Below are 21,198 nucleotides of genomic sequence, written 5' to 3' on the forward strand. Positions count from 1 at the left end.
TTGCACACTTTTCTGACATTTGTAACACATTTTCCAGTTAAAAATGCACTGTGAATTGTTTGCAAGGCACTTTGAGGGTAAAGTTGCTTGCCCCTGTAGCAATCTTGATGCCCCATCCATATCTACCGCAGTCTCAAATGAGATGTCCAGTGCAACATCTGCTGAAACCTCTTGGGATCAGTTTCAGTAAATGCGGCCTGATGTGGACAAGGTGCTTGTGATGATGTGTCCAGCAATGTGTCCTCTTGACCCTTGTCCTTCTTGGCTTATTAAAGCTTGCCAAGGCGGTATGGCCGAGTGGATCCAGAGTATGGTCAATGTGTCTTTGTGTGAGGGAGTGGTCCTAACTGCCCTGAAAGAGGTGGTGATCTGACAGCTACTGAAAAACCCACCCTGGACCCATTGGTTTGTGACAATTACTGCCCGGTCACCAATACCCCCTTTTTAGGAATGGTGATCAAGAGGGTTGTGGTGCTCTTGAATAAAAGAGATTACCTTGACCCATTCCATTCTGGGTTCAGACCAGGTTATGGGACTAAATCAGCCGTGGTCGCCCTGACGGATGACCTGTATCAGGAGAAGGACAGAGGGAGTGCAATCCTGTTATTCTTACTTGATCTCTCGGTGGCTTTTGATACTATTGACCATTCATCTCAGCCTATTTAGTGAGATGGGTATCAGAGACACTGTTTTACAATATCACCAACATGTTACCCCACTGCTGAAAGAATTGCATTGGGTGCCCATTAGCTACCAGGCCAAGTTCAAAGTTCTGGTTTAGGTGTATAAAGCCCTATAGAGCTTGGGACCAGGATAGAAAGATCATCTTACCCCTTATCTACCCAGTTGATCACTATGGTCTGTAGGTGAGGGGCTCCTGCAGATACCATCTTATCAGAAGGTTCATATTCTCTTTCAACAAGCTTTTTAAGTGCAGACCTTATCCCAGTCTGCATCTGTGTTGGAATTCCTTTTTAAGATTTTCTAAAGCTTTCTTTTTTAAAAGATTTTTTTAAAGTTGTTTTGTTTTAATATGTTTTTAAAGATGTTTTGTTTTAATATATTTTAAGGTCTGTTTTTAAGATGCTTTGAAGTGCTTTTAGTGTTTTGTTTGTCACCCTGGGCTCCCACTGGGAGGAAGGGTGGGATATTATTGTTATTGTTATTTATCATCATCATCATCATTATCATCATCATCATCATTATCATCATTATCGTCAACAACATCAACATCATCAACAACATCAACAACATCAACACCACCAACACCACTGCCAACACCAACACCACCAACAACAACACCCAACACTGTGGCAGCTTTGTTTCAGTTCTGAGTTGCAGTTTTGCCTATGAGCAGCACCATACTGTGGGCCTTGTTCTCTTCATATCTTTAGTGATAGCAAAGTTCTTGTTGTTGTATATCCTCTGTGTGTAGGGTTGCCAGGTTCAAGGCCTGAGACTGATCCTGTATCTTTAGGAAAAGAGGAAGTCAGCCAAGTGCAGGTGTTCTTGCAACAGTGTAGTGGGAAAAACCACAAGGTGGAATCCTCCTTTTCCCCTGCACAACTTTTAAAGATACAGAAGACCTCTTGGAGGCCGGGCCTGGCAACCCTATCTGTGTGGCCTTTTCCTTCAGAATACTTTTTACTGGTGATGAAGATGGGATACTGTGAGGCACACAGAGTGTTTCTTCATGCATTAAAGGCTGAAAGGGAGAGAACATTTCTCCTTAGAGTGGATTAGGATATCAGCTTGGGCCTTGTGGAAACCACTGTAAAGCACTCCACGTCAGGGTGTATCTTGTGGAACATGGCCACCCAAGGGTATCTTGAAGAATTTAACCCTGCATGCCCCAGCAAGTGGGAAGGTTATGCAGCCAGGCTGGAGTTTTACTTGGCAGCAAATGGCATTACAGAGTCAGAGAAGAAGTGTGCTGTGTTACTCAGTGTCTGTGGGCTAGACACCTTTGACCTAGCCCAGGCCCTCCTAGCACCAGCAAAACTTGCTAATACATCTTATGAGGCAATCCTGAATGTTTTACAAGGACATTTCTCTCCAAAACTGTCTGAAATAGCACAACTTAATTTTTTCTACAAACAAAATCAGGGCCCAACAGAGAGTGTGTCACTGCATGTTGCTGAACTTAGATGCATGGCAAAACACTGCAATTTCCCAAACCTTGAGTAGATGCTGCGTGATCGCCTGGTCTGTGGGTTGCGTGATGAGGGCCTGCAAAAGCACTGGTTTGCAAAAGGACAGCTCACGCTCAAGACTTCATTAGAGGAAGCTCTGGCTACAGAAGCAGCAGCAGCAGCAGCAAGCACCCGAGAAGTGCACTTGGCAAGAAACTCACCCTGTTCAGAAACCCAGCTGGCTAAAGATTCAAATCAACCATTTCTAGAGATCCACAAGCTGCAGTGCAAATGCTCATCAACCAGAGTAGGTGCTGCAGGACCTCCAAGATCCAGACAAGGTTCTCCAGTGAAATGTAAGAGCTGTGGCGGATCCCATGAACGGCATGCCTGCTGTTTCAGAGGTGCACAGTGTTGGTATCGTCAAAAAGTTGGGCATATTGAGCAAGTATGCCAAGCCAAAGTGGCAGTAGCCACCCCCAGGAGTGCGTTGGAAGGGAAAACACCAAGGACACAAAGCAGTACCACACACACTGTACAGAAGTTTTCCACATATGACAATGCAGAGGAGGTGATTAACCACATCAAGCTAGGGTTGCAGTCCTCCACCAATGTGAGGGAGGTGAAGGTAACACGGCTTGGGACCACAATACCTGGTGGAACGCCTCTCCTGATATGAACCTACCCGTACTCTATGTTCAACATCGAATGGCCTCCTTCGGGGGCCCACCCAGAGAGAAGCCCGGAAGGTGACAACAAGAAAACGGGCTTTCTCTGTGGTGGTCCCCAAACTATGGTATGCCTGGCGCCAACATTGCTGTCTTTCCGGCGCCAGGTAAAACCCTTTTTGTTCTCCCAGGCTTTTTAACAACATTTTAACATTTTTAACATCTATTGTAACACCTACACTTGCACTTACGCTCTTAATATTTTAGTAATCTTAATTACTTAACATCTTAACATCTTAATACTTTTAACTGATTTAATAGGTTTTTAATATTCTTAGGCTTGTATTGTAGTTGTTTATATGTTTAATTATGTTCTACTACTTTTGGTATATTGTTTTTAAGTTGTTGATATATGTTTTTACTTGTATATTGGATGTTTTTATGTTGTGCACCGCCCAGAGAGCTACGGCTATTGGGCGGTATAGAAATATAATTAATTAATCAATAAATAAATAAACAGTCACCATCCAGGGCACTCCATGCACCCCAGAAGTTGATTCGGGCTCAGATTATACTATTATCTCATCGGAAACTTACCAACAAATATTTCCTTGTGGGGACACACAAATTGTCCCTTTCCATTCCAACCTTACTGATTACCAGGAAAATCAGGTTCCAATAAAGGGCATCTGTGAAGTTGAGGTGCATTACCAAACTTTCCATGGAACTTTACAGTTGTTGGTTGCTCAAGGGCATCGCACCAGTCTCTTTGGCTTAGACTGGTTTGAGCCATTGGGCATTGCTCTCATGGGGGTCCACCAGATTGGTGAATCATTATGGGATAGCATCCTAAATGATTTCAAAGCTGTTTTTGATAAAGGTCTTGGGAAATACAAGGGGCCTCCTATTTTGTTGTTCTTGGATCCTACTGTGACCCCCATCCGTATGAAACCCCGTTGTGTGTCGCACTGCGAACAAAGATTGATGCTGAACCTGATCACCTCCTCAGGCAAGGCATCTTGAAGCCAGTGACACACCCTACATGGGAGATATCCATTGTCACTCTATCGAAGGCCAATGGTGACATCCACATTTGTGGTGATTACAAGTGTACTATTAATAAAGCCCTGCATCAGCATCCATATCCAATCCCAGCAGTGAGTCAACTTTTCGCATCACTTCCACAAGAATTTTTTTTTGCGAAGTTTGTCCTGGCCCAGGCCTATCGGCAACTGTCTGTGGATGATGCTACTGCTGATGCTCAGAGAATGCTCACTGTGGAGCATTCAGAGTAAAACATCTTCTGTTTGGTGTTTCTGTGGCCCCTGGAATTTTTCAGAGCTTAATGGAGGACACTCTTAAAGTAGTACCAGATGCCATACTGTATTTAGATGATGTATTGGTTGCCGGCAACTCCATTGCTGAACTTGCCACACGAGTGCAGGATGTACTGCACCATTTTGTTGTTGCTGGTCTCCAAGCATGAGAAATGTATATTTCGTGTTTCCCAAATTGAATTCTTTGGCTACAGTATTGATGCTGCTGGCATTCGACCTAACCCAGTGAAATGTAAAGCAATTCATGAAACCCCAGTGCCCCTTAATAACAGGAACTCCAAGCTTTCTTGAGCCTCTTGAATTTCTATCACACATTCTTGAAACATAAGGCTACAATAGCAGAACCATTGCATCACCTTCTTGACAAGCATGCTGTTTGGCAGTGGACAGCACAGCATGATGAGGTTTTCCATGCTATAAAACACCTGTTATCGTCTGACAGCGTCTTGGTGCACTATGATGAACAGAAGCCCTTGATTCTCACGTGTGATGCATCTCCATATGGTATTGGAGCTGTCCTGAGCCACAACCTTGAGGACTCTCGTGAGGTGCCTATTGGTTTCTACTCCAGAATAATGTCTTCAACAGAATGGAATTATACCCAAATTGATAAGGAGGCTCTGGCTATTGTAGCCAATGTAAAAAATTCCATGACTATGTCTATGGTCGACCATTCACGATTGCTACTGACCGCAAGCCATTATTGGGATTGTTTGCCCCTAACCAGCAGATGCCTCAAATATTATCTCCACACATGTTGCAGTGGGCAATTTTCCTGAATGCATACAATTACACCTTGCAACATCGGCCTGGCAGGAGCATTGCCCATGCTGATGATTTAAGCCGCCTCCCTCTCCCTTCTGCTGGGGTTGATGAAACTCCTCTGCTGGACATGCTGTTGTTAGAGTCATTACTGGAACCACTCCTCCATCCTGGGAATATTGCCCACTGCATCATCCAAGGACCCAGTTGCCATTAGGGAAGCTTGAGGAGAAATTCAGACCATTTGTATCCAAACAACATGAACTTTCACTGCACAAGGGATATCTCCTGTGGGGAAATAGAGTTGTCATTCCTACTGTGTTGAGACATTGGGTATTGGAGGCCCTACATGTTGGACACCCTGGTATAGTGTGAATGAAGGCTCTGGGGTGCAGCTATGTATGGTGGCCCAAGATGGACAGCGAGATTGAAGAATGCATCAAGAGATGTGAGAAGTGTCAGGTTTCAAGACTAGGTCCACCACATGCCCCAGTGCACCCATGGGAATCGACAAAAATGCCATGGTCATGGCTTCATATCGACTTTGCAGGCCCCTTCCAGGGACAAACATTCTTGATTGTTGTTGATTCATACTCCAAATGGTTAGAAGTGGTTTCTGTATCATCAATGATGTCCTGTGTTGTTATCAAGACCTTACGCAGGCTTTTCACAATACATGGTTTGCCCTACACCATTGTCTCAGACAATGGGGCCCAGTTCACATTTGTGGAATTCCACACTTTGCTGGATAATGAACTAATTTGGCATGTCACTTCAGCCCCTTTTCATCCAGCAATCAATGGCCAGGCTGAGAGGATGGTCAGAACAGCAAAGGATGCATTGAAATGGATTGTAGAAGGTGACTGGGACCAACGCCTTGTAAGTTTTCTCCTGACACAATACATCACACCTTGTGCCACAACTGGAAGGAGCCCAGCTGAGCTATTAATTAACAGACAATTAACAACTCTGCTTGATCGGATGCACCCTGACTTGACCGAGGATTGACCAAGGGAGTCTGTTGCAGTTCAAGAAACTGCACGGGTGTTCACCCCAGGTGCCCCTGCGTATGTCACGAACTATGGTGCTGGTGAAACGTGGATTTCTGCCACTGTGGCCCAAGCCACAGGCCCATTGTCCTACAGGGCTCAAACACCAGATGGCCATGTGTTAGTCGACATGTGGACCAGATGAGAGGACGAAGCCCAACTCCGTCAGTTCTCTCTGAAGGTGCTGGAAATACTCAAGTGGGAAGAGAAAATGAGCCAGCGGCTGTTCCTGATGTCTGACAAGAGCAGTTGTGCCTGGACCCTGAAGTGGACCTGCATGAACTAGAGCCAAACAGGGAACTAGGTGATGCACTATCAGCTTTGATGCAAAACTGTCTCCGATCAACCCGCATTAGGGCTCGTCCCAAGTATCTTCAGGACTATGAGAGCTACGGGGGCTTGTTGTGTTTTGGCCCTCCAGGCTTGCCATACCAGGAACTGCTGAGTCTGTCCCAGGCTGTGGCAATTTTGTCTCAGTTCTGAGTTGCAGTTTTGCCTACAAACAGCACCATGCTGTGGGCTTTGTTCTCTTCATATCTTTAGTGATAGTAAATTTCTTGTTGTTGTTTATCCTCTGTGTGGCCTTTTCCTTCAGAATACTTTTTAAAACTTAAATCTCTATGATCTTTAATCATATACAACTGCGAAGACTGCACATATCCTATCTGCAGTAACAGATGAGGAGACAAAATTCTTAAGAATTCTCAAGAATGCTATGTCTTGCTAGGGATGCTCAGAATTGAAGTGATGCTTTTATTCATTAAGGTTGTACATAACTTTATTCAGATTAGCATAAATTCATTTTATTTTATGATTCAGTGTGGAGTTGCTTCTATTTTTTCAATCCAGTAGTTCTTCAACAATTCTTTCTTTTTTCAGGCATTGTTACTTTTTCCCATGGTGAACCAAGCAGAACCATTTTCTTTCATATTATACCAAATCTAAGTATTCCTGAAGCATTTGCTGTACATCTGTCAGCTGTGTATTGCAATGTATCTGGTGGAGCTCATCTGAGGTAAGAAAGGTTATTCATCAGTTGCTATTCAGTAGCTGGATATAGGCAATAAAAATACTGATCTCATTTCTTTATTAAATTGCACTTCTATTCCCCATTCATACAAAGAATACTGAGGAGCTCACTTGTTTTCCATTTAGGCACCTTACAGGGCCAGAGCTCATAGCTTCACAAAAAAAACAGTATAACTTGCCTTCAGAGTATTCATTATACGAATGTGTATAGAATCTCTGTATATTTTTCTGTCCATGTATAGGTATCTGTTTGTGTGTGTGTGTAAAATATTTCCAGTACAAATAATTTAAGCCTCCTTCAGCCTGAGAGAAGTTTCAGATGGATCTAATACACACACAGGTTGTTGTTTTAATTGCACCCTTGTTTTTAGTTGTTCCAGTTGTTAAAAAAAAGATGACACTTTGATCTAAGGTTGGAGAAAGATGATTTTCAAAGAGCCAGAAGTGGTAGGGTGAGCCATTTTTGTTTGTGGTTGTACTTAGCCAAGTCTTTCCAAATGCAATTCCACATATTTGTTTTTGTTTCAGATCAGGTTTCACTGTTGCTGAAATTGAGCCACTGGGAATCTTCCAATTTGCCCCTAACTCAAGTAACGTTTTAGTGAGAGAAGATGTACAAATGGTCAAATTATATATACAAAGACTTTTTGGTTACCAGAGCAACCTCACAAAACTGTTCTATAAGACGACTGCAGGAAGTGCCAAACCACTAGAAGACTTTGAACCCGTTCATAACGGAGAGCTTGTTTTTGGACTCCTTCAGACTGATGGTGTGCTTGAAATCTTGATAATTGATGACAGCATTTCAGAAGGAGATGAAATCTTTTTTGTGAATTTAACATCTGTGGAAGTTGTTTCTACTCATCCGTTTGACCCGATCCTGAATCCACGTTTGAATCCAGAGCTTAGTGTTGCATCAGTTATCTTATTGGCCAGTGATGTCCATCATGGAATCTTAAGTCTTGGACCACCTATTATTTACACTGAAGAAGAATCCAATAACAGTACACCCAACACAGTTCTGGTTCATATTAGAAGGGCTCTGGGTTATGTGGGAAATATCTCAGTAACTGTTAAAACGTTTGGTGGAATAAATGCTCAGAGTGGGGCAGATACATTCCCATTTGAGGTTGTCTCTGGGATTTCTAATCTAACCTGGGCAATTGAAGGAGTAGATTTTGAGGAGCAGGCTCTGTCTGTGACATTGCTGAATGGGGAACAAGAAGGCCAAGTATCTATCAGCATTCTTGATGATGATGAGCCTGAAGGACAAGAAATGTTTTATGTTATCCTCTCTGACCCTCAAGGTGGAGCTCAGATTACACAAGCTGTGGATGAATACGGTTTTTCAGGTTTTGTCACAATTATTATCAAAGGTACTTGTGTTTTCATGGATTCAATAAATAACTGAAATGCTGTTAAGTGAGGTTGTTATTATTTATTTATACAGCCCCATAATTGTGCACTGATCTTTGTAGGGACACTATAAGTGAAAAAGACAGGTCCCTATGCCTAAGGAATTAACAGTAAAGTTTCACAGTGGGGAGAGATAGAGAGAGCAGAGAGAAGGGTCTTCTTTTATTTTCTGTGCACTGTATAACTGTGTTTTAACGTGACTCTCACTTTTCAAATAATTGTGACACCCCATTACCTACTTCCCTTTTGCAATGTATTTTAAAAGTTCACACCATAGGAGTGACCGTAGGGGACTGAGAGCCCCGATTTTTTTTTTTAAAAAATCAGATACAAGATAAATCTTGGGACCCTGTACACCCCTAATATAATACAGTGTTTTAAATGATTGATTGTTCAATTAGCAAAATACATTTTCACCAACAATTTCAGTGGAACCACAATGATAAAAATATCTGCTTCTACTGTAGCGTAAGCACAAAGCATGTGAGTGTTTGTACACACACACTCACATGCATGCACGCACACACACACAGACACACACACAAATTCCAATGGCAGGATTAACTATAAAATATAGGAATAGTTCAATTTCTAAATCCATGTTTTAATACCTTCTCAGTTTCACTTAAATATCGTTTCTGCATGAATTCTTAAGGAATGGAACACTGATTGGGAAATATAATTTGCTTCTTAATAATTTTGGATGATCCATTTCTCATTTCTCATCCAGGAAATGATCTTCAAAATGGAATTCTGGGATTTAGTGAAGAGGCACAAAGTGGCTTTGTGCTTGATGAAGATTCTGAGAAAAGGAAAGTGCAACTCATTGTCACCCGGCAACCGAATAGGTGCAAACAATGGCTGGTCAAAAGTGCTGTCTCCAAATGTCATAATGTGCTGTGTTGAAATCAGGATGCTGCTGTTGGTGGAAAAAGTTCTCATGGAGTTTTTTTCATAAATCTTTGACTTTCAGATGCTCTATTGCAACTTGGCAAACTTGCCTCATAAATTTAGAATATGATTTCAGTCAGTCAGTCTACCATAACTGAACAGAAATGAGAGAATTAAACACTTTATCAACCTAACATATACATAATAGCTGAGATGTGAAATTAATTTCCTTCCTGTTTGCACACACTTGTGATTTACTGCTTACTTCATTAAAAGGTGCAATGGATTGGTCAGTTGGTTAGGGTTGGAAGTTGTGGGTTCAGACTTTGCTTCATCTCAGGCTCAAAAGTAACCTTTCTTCCTTCCACATACGTGGGAATCTAGTCCATTATAAACCCAAAGGCAGTCAGATTTGGCCCTGGGCAAGCCATATTAGACAGGCACCATCTCTGTCATCTTTTCAGCGCCTGTTGAAGACCTTCCTCTTTCAACAAGCCTTTTAAGTTGAGACCTTATCCCAGTTCTGCTTCTGTGTTGGAATTGCTTTTTAATATTTTTTTAAACCTTTTTAAAAAAACAATATGTTTTCCACCTTTTCTTTTTTAAGATTCTTCAAAGCTTTCTAAAAACATGTTTTTAAGGATGTTTTGTTTTAATGTATTTTGGGGTCTGTTTTTATGATGTTTGGGGGTGTTTTTAGTGCTTTTGTTTGCCGCCCTGGGCTCCTGCTGGGAGGAAGGGTGGGATATAAATAAATAAATAAAATATTACTAAGGACTTTATTTCAGCATCTTCTCTGAAACAGGGTCTGGTCCTTATATTTCAAAATATAAGGCACTTTAGATGTGGCACTTTACAGAAGTTGGCCATCTTTTCTTTCATCCCTTTCCTGAATTTTTGAATGCATTTTGTACAAGCCAGTCAGTTGGTAGATTCTTCCCCCTGGTTGCAGCAGCTGGCATTTGCCATTGGATATCCACTAAATTGTCATGTGCCTTTTGCTGACACTAATGCCTCTCTCCTAGTATCTACATAGTCCTACTCAGTGCCTTTTCTTTTAACCTGCATGTACACACGTCTGAGATGACAGTGAATGCCACCAGCTGACTTTCTCATCTTTACTTTGGCTGGTTAACTATGGAGAAGTCTAAACCGTTTTTATCTTACCAAGGAGACAAGGGAGAACAATGTAAGGCCATAGCTTTGAAACCTCTTAAGGACATAACTGAAGGTGTAGATGAAGCCTACAAATTAAATCCAGTTGACTTTTGTAAGACATATCAGAGGCCTTAGGAAGTAATGCCATAAAAAGAAATTCTTTCCCTTTCTTTGAAACACTATGTTTTGCATTATTAAATTTGGAATGCAAGAGAAAATATATGTGTGGAATGTGTGTATGAGGGTATAAGCTTTCCCAATGGTTGTCTCTATCAGTGCATTTATTCTGGTTTGCTTTGTTGATAGAGCTTTTGAAGACGTGAAAATCTCTTGGCGTGTGACCTTTAATAGAACATCTGTTGTCCTGCAGAAGGATGGCACGAATCTGGCAAATGAGCTGATGGCTGTCTTAGGGGTTACCACTTGTAATGCTGGTCAAACAAAATGCAACATTTCTATTGAGATAAAGACTGATAATGTGAGTACTTATATCAAATTAGTCACCTAGAGATATAACATTTTTCCATGTTCCCCAAGTACCCCCTCAATCACAAAGGGAAACAGTAGGGTGTAGCTAGGGGACAGGGAGACTGTGGAAGTAGGTACTTCCTTGCTGGCATCATCATACTATCACTGGGCTATTGGCTCTGAAACAGCATCAGCCGACACTTAGGGAGGGCACTAATGAGATTCTATATCTGTACAGAGCTAACTTTGGACAATTCTGGAGCTTTAGCCATTGAACTGTTGCTCACACCTAAAGAGGAGGTCTTGACTAGCATGCATGCACTATAGGATGGGGTGGATGCCTCCCCACCCGGTTCTGTTCTGTCATGCTTGTAGCAGCTGCTAGGGATGCTGTCATGTTATAAAAAGGTATATTCCTTTTTGAAATCAAAACCCCTTCCTGAGGTTTGGCCCCACAACCTGGCTGTTCCCTTACAGCTTCCAATGGTTCAGTACCAAAAGTGTGCTTCTCAAATGGCCTTAAGATTTGGCTCAAAGATTTCTAAACTACACACCCCAAAAGGAAGATCCTTGGAACTCCTTCCTCTCTGCCTTCTCCCTGAATAATGTGGCCTCACTGCTCACAGTCTGCATATTTGTATTGGAATTAATAAAGGCTACTTCCATGGAGTGAAGCTTGTGATTTAAAGTGAAATCACAGATATTTCAAATGATTTTACTGAAAAACCAGAGATTAATTCAACTGCATTTTTAAAAATTAAAAATAGTATATCAAATATCCTGTAAAACCCTACATTCATAGTATTCTAGAGAGTTGAAATACTTTCAAAGGAGATACACACCAATATATAATATGTAATAGAGAATTTTTGTCATCAGAAATTTTTTTGGATGTGCAATTTCATGTACAAGTGCCTTAAAATCAATGTCAGTTTGAAAATTGAAACATTTTGGGAATGTTTCATTCCAGTTCCTTTTCTTTTTAGTACACATTTAAAACTTGGAGAGAATTATACTTTGAACCAAGGATAAAAGAACATAAAAGTAGTGTTTGTTATGATTGTTTCAAAGGAGGGGCTCATTTACATGGCATGCTTTTATAGCCTCAGGATGCTGGCTGTAATTATTCTCATGCCAATGGGCTATGTGAATGGCTTAGATGAGAAAGGAGCAGAAGATCCTGTAAACAGCGAACTCAGATTCCAAAGAGCTGCTGTATGCAGGATGACAGACATATTCACACAAATTGCTTTCAGGACTAGTCAGTCTCAGGAGTTTTTGTGGAGATGATCCCTTAATTTGAAAAGCACTGTGTACAAATATATTCCCTAATATAGCAAAACACTATTCAAAAGTGTATTTTATGACATATTCTTGTTGGCATCAGTAGTTACAGTGCTCTGAATATCCTTTTTGATTTTCAGGTACCTGAATTTGAAACATATTTTTTTGTGGAGCTCTATGAAGTGGGTGCAGGAGCAAAACTGAACAATAGTGCCAGATTTGCCTACATAATAGTCCCAGAAAGTGACTCTCCTCGGGGTTTGCTCTACTTTGCTGTAGGGTCTCGTTTGGCTGTGGCTCATAAGAAGACCACTTTAATAAGTCTCCAGGTGATTAGAGATTCTAGCACAGCTCTTGCCATCTCAGTTGGCTACACTACACAGGTAGGACTAAAGCATGAATGTATATAATATCATCTTCATTTCTTCACTAATGCGAAGAAACAGCAGATATTTACTTTTTGCAAAACTCCTGCAGTATAAATTACAGCAGTATTTTGTAGCAGCTTGGGTTTTTTCATTCCTCATTATTGGATTAAATCTCTCTCACCTGAAGTCATCAAAATGTGATCTTCTATAGTATGCTGCTCAGTGAATTTCAAACTTTGCTGATGAATGATGTAAATTTGCTGGTTGACTAGAAACTATAATAATTCAGCCATGCCAGATGGAAGCCAGTTTAAATCAGTTCCAGAAGAACTGCCTGTTCTTCTCTCGGTAAACCAATATGGACCAGTTCACCTCTTTTTTCATTCATTGGAATCATTGGTATCCTTTTCAGAAGATGCAGAAAAAGGTTGTGAGATAGTGACTGTTCCACATCACCTAGACCAGTGTTCTTCAACTTTGGGTCCCCAGATCTTGTTGGACTACAATTCCCATGATCCCTTGATGAGTAGCTAAGCTGGCTGGGGATTATGAGAGTTGTAGTCCAAGAACATATGGGGGCCCAAGGTTGAAGAATAGTGACCTAGGCATTTCATGGCTAAACTGGGATTTGAGCCTAGGTCTCCCCAGTCCAGCACTTCATCAACTGCGCCACACTGTTGCTGTTACCAATGTAAATAGTGACCTTGGCTCACTGGCTTCAGCTGTAACAACTCTCTCTTGTTAGTGGATTCTGCCATTTGGCAATATAAGGATTAGCATTTGGGAGAAAGAGCTTGATTTTATCATGGGATAATGGTCTGGTTCAGTACAAAAGTTTTTGAGTTATTTTCTCAGACTTGCATTGTTCCTCTGTGTCTGAGTGTATTTTCTGGAGATACTGTATTAAACAATTGTGTGTGTGTATATATATGCGTGTTTCTCTCAAACATAGCACTGTGACAGTTTTCACATTCTTGTTAGGAAAAAGGGTATTTTCACAACGTCATGACACTAATACATAAGAATTAAACTATGAGAATTGAAGGTAGTTGATCACTTGCCTGGATGGGCTCATACACCCTAAACCTCCATGGTCTTAAGCATGCAGGGCAGGGTGCCAAAGCATGAAGGAGATTATGGAAAGGAAGTCAAAGGGGAGGCAGGAAGAATGAAGAATTTGCTTTGAGATCCTTATCCCATTCCCAGAGTTTGCATATTTCCTTTTCTTGAAAATATTTTTAGGTTGGGTTTTTTTTAGAAAACACTCCGTTTCTTCATTTTTACTGGTCTTGCTGAGCCATCTGGAAGGAGCAAATAAATGCTTGTTTCTGCTAGTAACTATTCTCTGATTTGTTGGCTCACATAAGTAACCGACCACACTGGTTTACTTAGAGAAGAACAGGCAGTTTGGTTCAAGTGGACTTCTATCCAGGATGGCTGAACTGTTATAGCTTCTAGTTGACCAGCAAATGTACTTCATTATGTACGGCGCGGGACCATGATATCTGTCGGAACGCCTCTCCCGATACGAACCGGCTCGTACACTACGGTCTACTACGAAGGCCCTCCTCCGGGTCCCGACGCATAGAGAGGCCCGGAGGGTGGTGACGAGATCTAGGGCCTTCTCAGTGGCGGCCCCCAAATTGTGGAACAGTCTCCCCGAGGAGGTACACTTGGCACTGACACTATCATCTTTTCGGCGCCAAGTTAAAACCTTTCTCTTCTCTGAGGCATTTTAATCTTAGTTAAATGTTTGTAACTTGGTTTTAGATTGTGTAGTTTTTATATGCTTGTTGTATCAGATTCTGTAATTTTATTGTATTTTATGTTAACCGCCCAGAGAGCTATTGCTAGTCGGGCGGTATATAAGTTTAAGAAATTAATTAATTAATTAATTAATCAGCATTTAGAGCAGTGGCAACAGTTGCCCCATACTCTGGTGGAGTGCTGATGCTTCACCCCTATGCCAAGGCAGACTGGCCAGGACTGACAGCTGCCCCAGCAATCCTTGTATGCAGCTGGAATAGGCATTATATTTGTGGAAGGTGGGCAGGGAGGGTCATCCCTACACCTTTTTCTCCCCATTAAACTCATGCCAGAAGCTTTTCAAACAGCTGTTTAGCAGACTGGGGGAATGCAAATGTGTTTGGGAGGGAGACATATGGTGATAGTCATTCCTGCATGTCTTTCTCTCCATTTAAGTCATGTATCCGTGGCCCATCAAACAGCTGTTTGGTGGGTCATGAAGCACAGTTTAAATAGAGAAGAAGGCATGCAGGGAGGGTCCTGTGCTTCTTCTCTCCTTTTAAATTATGGCTTTCAAGCCTGCCAAACAGCTGTTTAACAGGCTAGGGTACAATGCTTGTGTTTGGGGAACAAGAAGCATAGGGAAGGTCATTTATGCACATCTTTCTCCTCATGAGTGTGTGAGTGAGTGTGCGTATGTTCATGTGGATGAGTGTATGTCAGTGTGTGTGTTTGTGGCTGACTCCAGCCATGCTCACTAACATGCAGCCCGTGACTGCACCCTCGCCACCTGCATGTGGCCTTTGGGATAAAAAAGTTGCCCACCCCTGGTATTTGTTGTCATCCATCATTGTCAGTTGAAGACCCTTTTACTTTCCCAGACTATTTAAAGACTTTTAACCCTAAGCGAGTTTTAGTGCCGCTTTTGCTTGGGGTTTTTTTGTTGATGTTGTTTTGTTGTAAAGTCTGTGATGCCATTTTTTTCGCTATATTTCTTGTATGTGAGCTGCCCTGGTTCATTTTATATGAAGCCAGGATAAAAACTTTAAAACTCTACACATGTGTTTTAAAATGTTCATAATTTGAAGCAAATCTGTTTTTGCAGAATATCATTTCATTCTGACCTAGAGCTTTGTTTCTTGATTTCAAGGAGCTGATGAGACCAGAAGCTGTTGGCCACATAATGATATCACCAGCCATTTCTGGGCAAGATTTTACCCGATCTGAAGGAACGTTATCCTTTGAATCTGGGCAGAGAAATGCTGTTCTGGATATAATACTGACTCCAGATACTGGATCCTTAAATCCATTTCCTAAACGTTTCCAGGCTGTGCTTTTCAATCCTACTGGAGGTGCCAGAGTTGATGACATCTATGGTACTGCCAACATCACCATTGTATCTGATTCAAACTCTCAGGCAGTCTGGGGTCTGACAGATCAGTTGTCCCAACCACTTGATGACATCATTTTGAACAGGGTTCTCCACTACTTAAACATTAAAGTAGTCACAGAAAGTACAGAAGAGCAGCTTGCTGCTGTGATGCACATCATTGATAAGGTACATATCTGGATGGTCCTTTGTCCATGATGAATCGTCCCTAGAATTGGATGTGGGTGCAGTTACTCTTTGGGGAATGTGAACTGATCAAAATAATAAACAGCAGCTATGACCCTGTAACAAAAATGTTGCTTTGATTCTAAAAACAGAGGTAGCTGAGTCTTTTGTAAAGCAAAGTGTTTGCCAGCCTGCTTCTTACATAAGAGTCATTGGTTCAAAAGATTAGGGGAAGGGCTATAGTTCAGGGAAGTGCCATAGTAGCAGAGCATCTGCCTTGCATGCAGAAGGTCTCAAGTTCAGTCCCCAGCATCTTCAGTTAGGGCTGGGAGAGACTTCTGCCTGAAACCCTGGAGAGCTGCTGCCAGTCAGTGTAAACAATAGTGAGTTAGTTGGACCAATGGCTGACTCAATATAAGTCGGCTTCCTCTGTTCAAATGGGCATTTGATGGTGAGTTGGGGTGGGCAGGCAGTATACTGTTTAGATGGTGGTTGGGATGGGCAGATGGTATACTATATACTACCACAGTGTATACTGTATACACTGTGGTCATGTCAGGATTCAAGCCTATAGAGGGCCTAGCACTGGCAACCTGAGGGAAAGTTAGATCATGGCCATTATGTGGGGAAAAGCTCAATTGAAATCAGTGGGATTTATCTCCAAATAATGTCTTTAGGACAGGGGTGTATTTAGTGCTAGTGCTACTAAGAGTAGATCCTTTGAAATTAATAGACATAACCAACTTAGGTTCATTAATTCCAATGGGTCTACAACTCACAGTAGGACTTAGTTGAATACAACCCAATGTCTTGGAAAATCTTCATATTATCAACTAGTTTTAATGTGGAACAGTGGCATGATTGCCACCTGTGCACACTGAATAATTTTGTTCTTTGTCCAACTTTTGTTCCTTAAGATAATATCTGAAGGGGAAAAGCAGGCACTCACTGATACAAACCGAAGCCTCTTGTATGAGATCCTCTGTGCGCTTGCTAACCCAAAACGCAAAGATACTCGGGGCTACAGCTTTCTTGCTGATGTTACTGAGAAATTTGCCTTTTCTCTCCCTGTTGGAGTAATGTGTGGACTGCAGGGTGAACGGTGAGTCTTTCCACATGGGAAGGGAATATAGCCTGATGTTGAAATGAATGTTGAAGCCCACTTGGCACTCTCTGTATGCATCACAGCTCTATGAAACTGTAGATCTTAGTGTGTGAAATGAGTTTTTTAAAAATCTGACACTGAGAAATACCAGATTTGAGAAGATTATTTTATTTGAAAGAATTGACATGAAGCCCACAAAAATGCAGCTGAGGAATGCTGGGTCTCTTTTTCTGTCACATGTCAAATCTTCTGCACAAATGCTTGGAGACATAATAGTAATTATTAATAAAATGACAATATCATACATTATTCAGATCACTATTAATAAGAAAATAGGCCAGTGAAGGCATTAAACCAAGCACTATCTAGTGCACAAGTTTTCTTTCACAAGTAGCAAATGACTTTTCCAGTTCTTGAGGCTGTTCCTCTCTTGTTTTAACAGAGGCAGAACCATCCTTGATCATTGCCCTTACATTGTAATCAAGGCCCATCACTGGTATCCACAGCAAATCAATGGACACAGATTTGATGGAAAAGACGGTGACTTCATCAGAGTTCCTGAACACTTGTTGGATGTTTCTCGTTCTAAAGATGAGAATTGTAGGTTCATTCAAGTCACAGAGTATAGTAGTCAGCAATGGTTTATGATGGGTGATAAAGGAACTGCCCTAAAAAATAAGGTATGATTTTTTAAAATTATTTGTTTGACCAAATTTGGTTGTCTTTTTCCTAGGAAGTGCAAAGCTGCTTACATGGAGCTGCCGGGAGTCTCCCATCCAGGCACTGATCAGGTCCAACCTCACCCCCTTAGTTGTACTGTTGCTTTAAAATTAGGTGCTCCCTGCTTAAATTTAGGCATGATTTGTTTGATTTTTTAAAAATGCTTAATATAGTGACCATCTGGAAGATCAACCATATTAATATGTAGCAGAATGAACCCAGAGACCACCATTGTGCCTTTCTGTCTTTAATGACCCCCGACAGGCAATAATTCACCACATCAGATGCATGAATCAGACACAGAAGGTGGTAGGCATATTTGCCTACAGATGGCAAGCAAACTTCGTTAACAGAATACTAGCTAGGAGCCAGTGGAAGATGATCCATTAAGGTGTATGGAGCAGCACTCCACCAACCTCAGCTAACTCCCACCTGCCTGCCTCCTTACTTAAATCCAGTCTAGGGGGTGGCACTGGCTGTCAGCTTCCTCCTCCTCAGCATTAGTGTTGCCATTGTAGAAGTCAGCACGGAAGAGAATGGGAGCAAAACTAGAATTAGTTGTCTCTGTCTGTCATTGGTTCTGAATCTACCTGTGGTTGGCCTCTCTGCCTTCCACCCTACCTGACCCAATGGGCACCAGCTACCACTAGTAAGAGCCCTGTGAGTATGATGAAACATGAATGTTGTTGAATCTTGCTCCTAAAGTGAAGGTCTTTCATGTTCCTTCTCTACCTCTATTCCCTCTGCTTGTCTTTTCTGTCTTGATGCCATTGCCTGATCAGCTGTGATGTCATAATGGGCCTAGGTTGCTCCTGAGTCTGTTGCCTAGCCCTAGGCTTGCAAGGTATCATGGTAACATCATAAGGAGCCTGATACTGGCCCCAGGTATCATGGACTCTTTGGCATCCATTGACTTTACTGACCAGACATTACAACTGCTCTATCAGACAGAGTTTTGTAAGCCTTGGACCAGATAGCTGAAAGGTGGGGGGAGCAATGGTGAAAACTTTGAATTCTAATTTTGAGATACATGGCCAACTCGGGGTAGTGCCATGGATTTAGAATAGCACTTTGTTGATGAAGCTTAATTAGTCTCAAAGCATTTTATCATAAAAAGACAGGCAACCTTTGGTGCTGTAAGATAATGGTAATAATAAATAATAAATAAAAATGGCAGTTAATGGAATTACAGCCCAATATCATGCATGTTTATTCATGAGGGCTGATTCCTAGATATGTATGTAAATCATTACAGCCTTACTTTAACGCAGGACCACTGTGAATGGAAGTGGATATAAATTGTAACTGAAATGTATATATGTTTAATTTATGTCTACAAATTATACTTCACCCCTTCAGTAAACATTGTCCGGAGGAAGTGAACATACCCATGGCTTGATGACAAACTTGGCTAGTGATGTTACGGACACTGTGGTTCAGTGGTTTAAATCTAACAACCATGGGGCTATGCAGTCAAATTCTCCTGTTATTCTGACTTAGGAGGAGTTTCAGTCTCTCCCTTAAAAAGCAGAGGGAAGTACCAAGTATCTTAGTAGTTGAGCACACACTTTGCATCATGAGGTCCCAGATTTGGTCTTCAGTACCTCTAATTATAGTATCTGGGGGGGGGGTTAACCTTGGAAAAATCTTGTTCTGAGACCCAGGGAAAACTGCTGTCTTACATAAGGTTGACTAATAGTCTGGTTTGGTATTAGGTAGCTTTGCATGTTTAGAGTACAAATAAGAACTGTGTAAATATTTAAAAGGAAATAAATGTCCTCTTTGCCAATTTCAGATATTTTCAATGAGTTTGAAGAATCAGAGTCCACTTCTACTGAAAGATAACAATGAGGTCACCTATCGGATTTATTCTACAGACAGCAGAATTGTTCCTCATAAGTCTTTGTGTCTCCTTTGGAATCAGGCTGCTGAGAGGTATATTTTGTAATTAATTCTGCCTTGAGACAATTTTGTCAGGAAAGGCAACCTAAGAACCGTCTATCTATCTGGGAAACATCTGTAGTATAAAATTGTAATAACCTATTTAAAAACAAATTATTCAAAAAAGTGCTTTCACTTGCTTTGAGTTGGGGCTTATTTTTCAATATCTGAAATATTTATTTTGAAATATTCAAAATGAAGAGTAATTATCATTTGGATTTAGTTTACTTCTGGTCCAGAATCCCTTCAGTACTCAAGGAACAAGCCTGATCTGCGATGTTCGTTGATGGCATCAGTGACCCATGCTGATGTGCCAGAAACAGACCAAGCAAGGCCTAGCCTGGCCCTGTGACAGAGACATAATTATGACAGAGACATATTGTGACAGAGACGTAATAGTAATTGTTGATAAATTGACAATGAATCCTCCCCTAGTCCATGGGGTAACAGAGTAGCAATGAAGAGGACCTTTCTAGACCTGGGGAAGACCAGGTGTGTCATCCTGGACCAGCATGCCAGGTCTCAGCCTGGGCCTGGTGAGGCTTAGCATGGCATCAGTGACAGCACACTGGAGCTTGCAATCTCCTGACCAAGATTTGGCACATCAACACAGATTAATATCATCAATTTGAGTTAATCTGCCAGGTCTTGGTTCAGCTGCATTTTTAATCTCTGGGCTGGCAAGTTTTCCAAAATTTATGAGTCAAATCCAGGAATCTGCCATCTATATTTTTCCCCTTGAAGTTTAATATCAACCTGGTCAAATTCTGTCCTTTCTTTTAAAAAGACGCTGCTGCATCAGGCCAGTGAACCATCTAGTCCAGCATCTTGTTCTCACAGTGGCCTACCAGATGCCTATGGGAAGCTCAAAAGCAGGAACTGAGTGCAACAGCACTCTCCCTACTTGTGGTTCCTGGCAACTGGCATTCAGAGGCATGCTGCCTCCAACAAATTTTGCCTTCATATCCCTCATTCTTAGCCACTCATTGCCACAGCAAGTATTTCCTTGTAGCACATCTAATATGTGCATTAGCTCTAATTTGGGTGGAGTTTGAAAAGCGTTCTATTCTTGTAATGAATTGCTTTGCTCACAATATTGTTTGCTCATGTTTTGTTATGATTATTGATCTTCAAACTAAAGACTAATGAATTAACATTGTTGACCTTTGTTTCCTCTGTAGCTGGTTATCTGATAGTCAGTTCTGTAAAGTGATGGATGATTCCTCAGATTATGTGGAATGCTCTTGTTCGCACATGTCTATTTACGCAGCCTTTGCACAAACAGATAGCTTGTCTTCTTACAATGAAGCCTTTTTCTCGTCTGGTTTCATTGGTATTTCTGGTCAGTTGATAATATTATTATTTTTACATTTATGAACAGTGTGCTGATTTTTAAAGCAGTTAATTATGGAGGAAATTGTTTTATTAGAATGGACTGAAAACCAGTAAAGAACATAGGCCAGGATCCAAAAAGCTACTTTGTGCACACACAGTAGAATTTTTGACTCCCCCCTCCTGCTCCACTTGAGTCCCAGATCTCCATCCCTTATCACAAACTGCTTTTGAAAC

At 41.4% G+C, this 21,198-nt stretch overlaps 1 protein-coding gene across 14 annotated transcripts in view; it reads left to right on the forward strand.

Moving 5' to 3' along the window:
* The window catches only part of ADGRV1 (adhesion G protein-coupled receptor V1), a 432,032-nt gene that overhangs the window by 196,220 nt on the left and 214,614 nt on the right, over positions 1–21,198 (forward strand). For 13 of the 14 annotated variants that reach the window (XM_061622202.1, XM_061622203.1, XM_061622201.1 and 10 more), the window contains 10 exons: positions 6,828–6,963; positions 7,506–8,353; positions 9,124–9,241; positions 10,749–10,920; positions 12,335–12,577; positions 15,459–15,866; positions 16,781–16,965; positions 17,411–17,648; positions 19,484–19,623; positions 20,811–20,971. In XM_061622202.1, the coding sequence (XP_061478186.1) occupies positions 6,828–6,963; positions 7,506–8,353; positions 9,124–9,241; positions 10,749–10,920; positions 12,335–12,577; positions 15,459–15,866; positions 16,781–16,965; positions 17,411–17,648; positions 19,484–19,623; positions 20,811–20,971 (2,649 nt within the window). The remainder of the gene's footprint in view (positions 1–6,827; positions 6,964–7,505; positions 8,354–9,123; positions 9,242–10,748; positions 10,921–12,334; positions 12,578–15,458; positions 15,867–16,780; positions 16,966–17,410; positions 17,649–19,483; positions 19,624–20,810; positions 20,972–21,198) is intronic. The other variant, XM_061622198.1, reaches the window with a different exon arrangement.

This window comes from Rhineura floridana, chromosome 1, assembly GCF_030035675.1.
Source record: "Rhineura floridana isolate rRhiFlo1 chromosome 1, rRhiFlo1.hap2, whole genome shotgun sequence".
NCBI classification, from domain to species: domain Eukaryota; kingdom Metazoa; phylum Chordata; class Lepidosauria; order Squamata; family Rhineuridae; genus Rhineura; species Rhineura floridana.